This window comes from Lynx canadensis, chromosome E1, assembly GCF_007474595.2.
Source record: "Lynx canadensis isolate LIC74 chromosome E1, mLynCan4.pri.v2, whole genome shotgun sequence".
NCBI classification, from domain to species: domain Eukaryota; kingdom Metazoa; phylum Chordata; class Mammalia; order Carnivora; family Felidae; genus Lynx; species Lynx canadensis.
The window spans coordinates 26,339,835-26,349,491 of NC_044316.2; the positions used below are offsets into that span (position 1 = coordinate 26,339,835).

The 9,657-nt window shown below is 38.8% G+C and overlaps 1 protein-coding gene across 1 annotated transcript in view; it reads right to left on the minus strand.

Moving 5' to 3' along the window:
• The window catches only part of MED13 (mediator complex subunit 13), a 110,663-nt gene extending 102,125 nt beyond the window's left edge, over window positions 1-8,538 (minus strand). The window contains exons 1-2 of the mRNA XM_030297000.1: window positions 8,315-8,538; window positions 6,282-6,516 (exon numbers count right to left, since the gene is read on the minus strand). Coding sequence (XP_030152860.1) covers window positions 6,282-6,516; window positions 8,315-8,380 — 301 coding nt within the window. The 5' untranslated portion in view covers window positions 8,381-8,538. The remainder of the gene's footprint in view (window positions 1-6,281; window positions 6,517-8,314) is intronic.
• Between the last annotated feature and the right edge of the window lie 1,119 nt (window positions 8,539-9,657).

Sequence of the window (9,657 nt, forward strand, 5' to 3'; positions counted from 1 at the left end):
ATTAATCAGCATTAATTTTCAAGCATTTCTCTCTCATTGCTTTAAGTTTTATCTAGGGAAACTCAGGTGAACTTAATGCTTTTATCTCGAGAAACTCAAGTGAACTTATCCTCATTTTACATCATACCCTCAAACTCCCACAATTTTCATTAACACTAAATGGGATTTAGGCATAAAACCACCACCTGTTAGGGTTTTCTAAGCCAACAAACATCTTAAGTACATCCTCACCTATACATCAAGTAACTAAGCAACTATTACACTAAAGTAACATAATTACATTTTTCACTGCTGAGGAAATAAGTCCTAATAACTAACACTCAGTGAAAAGCCTAAAGATTTTTTTGGTGTTTTTTTTTGGGGGGGGGGGGAATCACTTAAAAATAAGAGACTACTGAGCAAAGCTTCTAATATCCTGATGTTATAATAACCATAGCAAAAATACTTCTCTACATGTTGTATTCAGATATGAAAAGTGAAATGGTACAGCCAACCCACCCAAGACAATGATATGTACCTCTTACACTAATTAAAACAAGTCCTTGAATTGCAACACAAGTACTACAATAGAGAAGGGAGGTAGAGGGGAACACATGGCAAATCTTTACCTAGCTCTTTTGAATTTAATCAACCATAGCCTAATGGAAAAAGTCTGCTTAATGCACTTAAATGTTTTTTCTCCTCTTGTATCTGTATCCCCAGAGAAAACAGGTTCAATTTTGTTTATAGTACTTTTCCATCAGAACTCTTAGCATTAGAATTCTTCATCATCGTTACTTGAAAAGTTTTTACAAAGTATCTATTTGAAAAAAACAATACAAAAGTTCACATGCTAAATTTGATAACCATAAAATATTTTTTTCCTGAGGATACAAGACTACAGCGATGATGATAAACTATGTGATAGGTCATTAAAATAATTCTGAGTGGTGGGGCGCCTGGCTGGCTCAGTCGGTAGACATACGACTCTTGATCTGGGGGGTTGTGAATTCAAGCCCCTCATTGGATATAGACATTACTTAAAAATAAAATCTTTAAAAATAATAATTCTGAGTGGGGGAAAAAATGAAAAGAACAAATGAGCTGACACACCTAATACCTAATATTCAACATTTTTCTCAAAACTGACATCTTTAAACATTTCAACAATAGACCAGTAAAAAAGGAATCTTTTCCTAAATAATTTTGACAAACTATTAAAACACAACATACCCTAATGAATAATGAATGGGTCAAAATGATGGCAGAAAATACTACCTGAAAAAAAAAATATCCTGAAAGAGTAAAGAGAAATGTTTTTATTTTTATTATTTTTTTTAATGTTTATTTTTGACAGAGAGAGAGAGAGAGAGAGAGAGACAGAGAATGAGCGAGGGAGGGGCAGAGAGAGAGGTAGATACAGAATCCAAAGCAGGCTCCAGGCTCTGAGCTGTCAGCACAGAGCCCGACACGGGGCTCGAACTCACAGACCGCGAGATCATGACCAGAGCCGAAGTAGGACGCTCAACCAACTGAGCCAACCAGGCGCCCCAAAAAGAAATGTTTAAACGTCTAATTCAGCGTTTGTCTTGAATAATATAATTGCCCATTCACAGTCATTCACTCAACAAATATTACTGAGAGCCTTAAGCTGACAGCATCATTGATCTATGGCAAAACCTGAAAAGCTCTGGTTTAAATACCCTAATATATGTTGATGATTATCTTTGATATGAAGGTTTAAAAAAATATAGTTTCTTGCTCAAAATGCACAGTACACAGAAGAAACAGGACAAACAAAATTGTCCTAAAAGACAAGTGAATAAAAAAGCTGGGTCACAAGTAAATTATGGAAGAAGACAAAAATGAATTAACTCCCTTCAGGGTAGCTAGAGAACAAAAGTTTTTAGTTTGGCTGCACTAGATTCCTATACTTCACTGCTGTTTATCTATTTGTTAATCCTGTTAAAGCTGCTACTCAAGGTTAAATTCCATTATAATTAATATCCTTCAATAAAAGAATCTAAAATTCTAAGACTAACGAATGGCCCATTTAGTTTGACAGTATTATGATGAAATTCTTGTATAATGAAAAGTATTTGGACACGTAGCTAAAATTCCATATATACACCACAGGAGCCAGAAAAAATAACAAGTATTTTTAGCCCTGACTTTGTTTTTTTAGTTCTCAAGGTATCAAGTTTTCTCAAAGTCTCATCACATTCTAGCTGACTATAATTTTTTTTTAAAAGATGTAAACCTTCAGGAGAGGTTTTGTTTTTATTCTTATTTAAGGGAAAGACTAAAAGCCAATAATGACAGCAATAAAATTCCAAAAAAGTGAAGGCATAAAACAAAAATACCCAGAAAAAATTCTTCTCCTTCAAGGACACACTAATGGTAATAAAACAATCTTGCTTTGATGCAAACTAATAGCACACTTAAAAGAACAAATCAGTCCTGCCCACTATAGATAGGACTTGTGACCAGAGAAATTAAGCTAAAATTTTCCCAGCACCAGTTTTATATTTCTATCACACAACCACTAAATGAGGTCTGCTACAAATGTTAAAGCAAAAAAAAAAAAAAGAAAAAAAAAGAAATTTAAGGCTGTAATCAAGAGAGGAATTTTGTTCCCTAATCCTTCTTCTATCAAAACATACTGATATTGGGGCCCCTGGGTGGCTCAATCGGTTGAAGGTCTGACTTCAGCTCAGGTCATGGTCTCGCAGTCTGTGAGTTTGAGCCCCGCATCAGGCTCTGTGCTGACAGCCTGGAGCCTGCTTCTGATTCTGTGTCTCCCTCTCTCTCTGCCCTTCCCCCACTCATTCTCTGTCTCTCTCTGTCAAAAATAAACATTAAAAAAAAAACCACATACTGATATTGATTCAACTACCCATTCTCAGAGGAAAGAGCAAAAAGTTAAAAACAAAATTAAAAAAAATAGTAGTAAGTAGAAGTTTTTGGCTTTGGGATTCAAAGAATATTCTGAACAAATGTCTTCCTGGAATGTTAGTTAGGCCAATACTAGTTAGCACAAACCCTAACCCAAAAATCATTAGGTCTTTGCAAATTACTAAACAGTACTGACTACTGCTACAAAACAAATAACAGAGTTTGAAGTATCAAAATAGATTTGGTTTGCTGTGACAGATTTTTACCAATTAGCAACATGACAGATTTCTACCAATTAGCTATAAGGTGAGTTTACATTCTATTTCTATACCTCATCTACACTTGAAAAGAAAGGAACCCAAACATAGGCTACACAGACAAAATTTAAAATGCACTATAGAACCTGATCAGACTCTTCAGAACTATCAAGATTATCAAAACAAGAAAAGTCTGAGAAAATATCAGTCTAGAACAGCCTAAGGAAATGGGACAACTAAATGCAGTATCCTGGATGAGGCAGAGGGTAGAAAAAGAATTTCAAGTAAAAATAAAGGAAACCCAAATAATGTATAGACTTTAGTTAATACCACTGTATCACTATCAGTTCATTAGTTGTGAAAAATGTTAACAATACATAAGATACTCAAAATAAAAGCTAGGTGAGAATTATATAGGAACTTTCTATACTATCTTTGCAAATTTTATGTAAAACTTCTAAAATTAAGAGTTTATTTTTAAAAATACACTAAGGATGACACGAAGAAAGGGGTTAAGCAAAGGCAATTCTGTACTTTTATAACTAAATATTTCAGTTAATAAGAAAAACAGAATTTTACTCTTTGCAAAATAGAATGCTTTCTCTCCTTTCCCCACCAAGAAGGGAAATATCACCATAATCACAAACATTTCAGTAACAAGATGTCATAGGTGCTGAACCAAACAGAAGGGCACTGCCTGTGCCTGCAAAAAGCAAGCTCAAACTAAATTAACCAGCTTTTTAGTTACCACCTGGGTCCTTCCGGTTCCCCTTTCCTCAGTGCTACACCTCCACTTGGAACTCAGGATTGCCTCCTGCAGCTGATGCCACCCCTACTGTCCAGCTGCTCTCTTCTCAGGGGAGCTTAAAAGAAGGGAATAGAGTGCCACAGATGGGAAGAAATGAAAAAGGGGTTAGCTAGACAGACAGAGGCAGACTAATTATCCCAAAAGGGAGGCAGACGGTGTCCCTGGAGCAAAGAAAAGGGCTAGACAAATATACTCCATCTGAAAAGACCTTATTATTCTTTAAGATATGTCTGATTTAAGTAACAACATTCTAAAGTAAATGACAAGGGGGGTGGGGGAGAAAGCTAAAACATTACATAAATACCAATGACTATACGCACTACAGAACAGGCTTTGGAACAGTAATTACGATTATACATACTACTCCTAATATATTTTGCTTTACTATTTCAATTGCTTTCACTTTGACAAAATTTTTAAAGTTAATTCCCATTCAGTGGCATTCAGCAAAATCTAACAACAATTAAAACCTAATATGCCAAAATTATATTCATTTACATTCAAGATCAATATTTTAAAATACAGGTACTACCATTTTTTTTAGTTATGCAAAAAAGCAAAATTAAACTACAGAAGCAGTTTTTTAAACTGTAGCCCAGTTTTAGGAGAAAACATTTAGCATAACGTGAAACTTAGGGGAGAAAAAAAATCCACACAGTATTTTCATTTAACTTTAATAGGCTTTACTTCTAAAACATTAGTCCTACTATGGTAAAACTGAATACCTCACACCTGTTAAAATTCTTTGATTTCACAAAATGTATTACATGGAATCTGGGGGGAAATGGTCTGTTCATATGCTCTGCCAATTTCATTAACACTAAAATCCCCAAGTCAGCATTATAGTTTATCAACAACTAGTTTTTATCTATAGTTTATAAACATCGTTAAAATAGTTCCCAAAATTTTTGTAAGGTGGTTTTTATGACCACTTAAAATAAAGATTAAAATAACTCCAGCATACCAAAGTCAATGGAAGAAAAAGGAAGCTGGCAAGCTTACCTTTTGACATGACAATTAAAAAGCAGCAGCATCTTGCTGATGCCAGGAAGAAATTTCATATCCTCATATATATGTATATATCATATATTTGTGCATGTACATATATATAAACACATCACTTTACATATTTAGAACTACACTGCATACTTAGAACTAAGAACTAATCTCTCCAGCAGGGATCTTATTAGGAAAGCTGGAAAGCCGGAAAGCATTTATCATAAAAGAACTGCAATCACTCTCAAAATAAGGATTAGCACTGAAGGGTTTGTTCATTAGAAGGTAAAGGCGACTTTCAAAACAAATATAACACATATATTCCTACAGAAAAGTTAGTCTTACTAAGGGCTTATTTGAGACAGCCACCTGGATTACATTACATCCAAAAATAAAATAGGTCTTACAGGTCAAATGGACACTAATAGAAACTTCAGAGTACTCAATTTCAAATAATGCTTTTTTTTAGTTATCTAAAAATCCCAAATTTACCTGTCAAGAATCATTACCAAACATCTTGCTGAAGTGGTTGGTACCTTACATGCAAATAACTAATCATTTACATTCCTATCATCAAAGATTCAGTTAACATTGATTCTTACAAAGTAAGCAAAAGCATAAGTGATTACTATAAGAGAGCCAGAGTTTCTTTTTCTAAAGTAACATTTAGTCCTAAAAGTCACAAAAATAAGACAGAAGTAACCTTATTGATACATTTATAATAAAATTATTTCTGTGTAACTTTTTTGATTATGACCCCATGTTCTATATAAGCTAAATAAGTTGGCACTAGTCTCATCTTAATGATAGTCTTTGATGAAACAGTATCTAAAATAAAAGAATCACTTTCCAAAAATAACACAATTAACATATGCTTTCATTCGTTAATATAACAATAACTAAATATGTATCTGAAAAAACACGAGAAAGTTACAACATTTCTAGATACCCCTATAAACTATCTGCATATTCATACAGTAGACAGCAATGGCAAAATTGACTCAAATAGTTAGTTACATATGCCTACAAATTACTGTTAGGAACTTTATGCTCCCCCATTCCATTTTTCTTAGGTAATGTAACATGTCTTCCCTGTGCCCTGTCTGTAAGAAGTTCACAAGGAAGCTGGGTGGTGAAAGAACAGTTATTCAAGGCTAAAGCCTACCACAGTATGGATAATTTAAGTAAAATAAAATAACCAGAGTGAAATAAGCTAAATTTTTATCTGGCTTCATACCTAACAGTGTTTCACACACAAAAATATCTCAATTTGTAATATAAATGATTTTTAGGAAAAGTATACAATGTTGCTGTATCATTACTTAGAAATGATAAGTTGCTTTCACCTGACAAGTCATGGTGAATAAGGTCAGCAAAATTGGGGTCTTCACCCCACCAAAATATCCACAATTCTCTTCTTCCAGGTCTCTGATCTCGCCGCCAAACACCGAGTACATCTGCCTTAAGGCAGCGACTAAAACTGCTCAAAATGGGGTCTTCCTCTGTCACCGGAAACAGAATAGGGGCAGAAGTTGGGCCTTGCCATACATATCTTTTCCATTTAATTCCCGTCAAGTCAGCCTAAAGAAAAGAAAGCATGATTATTGCACATTCACTCAAAGTCAAAAGCACTCACTTTTAAAGTCCCTTCTTTAAGACATTATAATTTTTCAATATATACTTAAGATATTAAAGCAGACTGACTGAAAAAAAAAATGTTTGATAAGTGAACCAAAAATTTAAGGACCAGAAACAGTTAAAAAATTAACACTGACATATCATTGAATATCAACAAATACTGTGTCCCAAAGAGAAATAAAAGAAATGTAATAATGTTAAATACAAACATGTACTTTAATACTGCACACTTAGTAAACATTTCCTAAGTTCTGTTCCAACTGGTCACACTTGTAACAGAAAATTAATTTTTAAAGACTCATCATTCCATGTTTATAGAAGTGATGTCTCTAATGAAAAGAAACGTGAACTATAACTGAAAAAATTTATTAGTTCTTCACATATCCCTTTTAGGAAAAGTGAAATAGGTGCTCACAAAGAACTGTCAAGATTTGTAGTAGTCTATTTTCAAAGAACCTGATACTAAAAGTACCAAAAATAGACGGAGCCAAAAATGTAAAACCTGCTGTTATGTCTTAACATTTGAAGATGATGCTGATTAATGGACATTGTACAAGAAAACATTTTATAAGAGAGAAGGGCGCTAAAAATCCCTATTTGGCACAGTGAAAGAAATTCGACAGAGGAAATTCAGTAATTCTTTACTGCGCTTAAAGGTGTAAAGCCTAAAGTGCCAAAAATGAAACTGCTGATACATGACTGGCAGTTTACACTTGCCAACTAGTTGTGCTCCGCCCACTCAGTTCACTTACCTATCAGATTCTCTCTTAATATTTCTCATAGCACAGAAAATATAAAAAAAGTCACTGAAACTTTAAATCATGGGTGAAGCTAAGCTACTGCCCAACTGAGGACTAAATATTTGCAACAGTTGGTACTTTTCAAAGTCTTAACAGTTGGATGTTCCCAGAACTGGGCCAACCTATACAATTGTCATTCTTGCATCCAACTTCCCTAGACTTTTCAATAAAACGAGGAGCAGCCTGCTCAAAGCATTCTAAAAATACAAGCAAAAAAAAAAAAAAAAAAAAAAATTAGTGCAAAATCATGACACGTCCATTAGTCCGTTTCACTCTCACACAAACATAATGTAATAAAAGCAAGATGGCTAGAAATTGTCAAAACGGTAAACCGTTTTCAAAGTTTAAAGAGAAAACATATGAAACAGTATCTACTGGTTTTTATACAGAGATATGAACTCATCGGAGGAAAAAACTAATCTGCTAGTTTGACTCATTAGAAGAACGTAAAACGAAAAGAGATTTTTAGTATCTAAGTTCCGGGGTACTGTTTATTGGGGGAAACCAAACTACCGGAGTGAGGCATAAAGGCACCGGGAGAATGGGCAATATGCAAAGTGTGAAGAAAGATACACGGTCAATAAGGTGAAAAGCAATAGTTAAGAAACACAGAGGGAAATGTGAGTGTCCACCCAGATAAGGAGCACAAGTTGAAGGCAGGACTATGGTGAGAAAGAGTCAGAAACAAGGAAGGAAAAAAAAAAAAAAAAAAAAAAGCCAGCACTCCTACACCAGAGCCCAGGATGGTGGGTGAGCGAACGCGTTTCCCGGGGTTGGTGCGGAGCTGGGCCGCCACGCCGGCTCTGGCTGGGCCTAGCCTAGGGACTCGGGCATCTGGATCAGACCCGGACCCCCTCCCCCACGCCCCAAGGGCGCACCTCGCCGCCCCCTCCCCCACCGCCCCGTTCGCCGGGGCCTCTGCCCGCGGCCCGGGCACTTACCAGGCAGAAGAGGTTACAGTGACAATCTTCCAGGCTGGCCCCGTTCGGCACGAAGGAGGAACTCATCGTCCCTCACAGCAGCCGCCGCCGGCGCCACAACCCACCATCCGCCATTACCGCCGCCTCCGACCAGAGAGAGAAACACAGACACCGGGGAGGGCGGGGGGGTGGTGGTTGGGGGAGCGGTGGAAGAGGAGGCCGCCGGGCCGCCCGCCCTCCCCACCCACCCCCCCCGCCGCCGCGAGCAGCCCCCGCCGCCCGGCCGGCACCTAGCCGCCCGGGGCCCAGGGCCGGCGGGAGGGCCGCGCCGCGCTCGCCCCGCGGGCCGGACTGCAACCGCCGCGGAGCCCGCGGACGCTCGTTCCTCTCTGGGGGACAGAGGAGATATGGGCCCCTTCCACAAGGAAAAATAATAAATTACACAATAAATAATTAAAATCGAGTCCGAGAGAGCAGAGCACAAGCCCTGGAGACTTCTCCCGGGCGGGGAGGCGCCCGTAGAGGGGCAGGAAGGGCAAGAACCGGGAGAGAAGCTCAGGCCCCCGGCCCGGCAGCGGCGATGTCCTTAAGCCCAGAATCTCTTCAGCGGCGGAGGTGGTGGCGGCGTCTGCGGGCTGAGACCATTCTCTGGCTGTGTCTTCGTGTCGTCCCTGGGCCAAGCCGGCCTAACGTCTGCTCTACTGCGGCCTCACCGCCCGGACGCCGTAGTCTCCCCCATTTTGTGGGCCCAGCGGGCGGTGTTTTTCCCCCTTTAATCCGAATTCACGGGTTTTCCCTTCGCTTTAATGGCGGCCACAGGGACCAGCTCGCCCTCTCTGCTCGCCCATTGGCCGCCTTGAGGTCACGTGGGCTCGGGCTCCGTGGGGAGGAGGAGAGAGAAGGGAGTGAGAGAGGGCCGGGAAGCTTTCGGCGGAGGCGGTGAGCCCTGGGGACCGGACAACCAGCTGGCGGCTACTAAGATAGCGCCATCTGCTGGGTGCCCCAGCTAGTGTAAGATGACCCCGGGCCCCAGGCCCTACCTTGTTCCTTGCTGGGAATTTGCAGTGCAAGAGGGTTGTATCACAAATCTGATAATTACGTGGAAATCAGTTTGATTTCGTCGTAAGAGAAAGTGTTGTAAAAATTCTCAGGCATCCTCAATCCTCATTTTTTCCAGGGGACCACTGAGGTGTTTTGCAAACCTCCGAGCTTGGGAGTCAGACGACCTGAGATAGAACTTGGACCCTTAAAAGTTGTGATACTAAGAAAGAAATGTATAAGAAACAATATAGCCTCGTTGTTAATAGCCTGAGAGAGCCACACTGTTGGGGTTCAAACCTTGAGCTAGTCACCTCTTTGTGTCT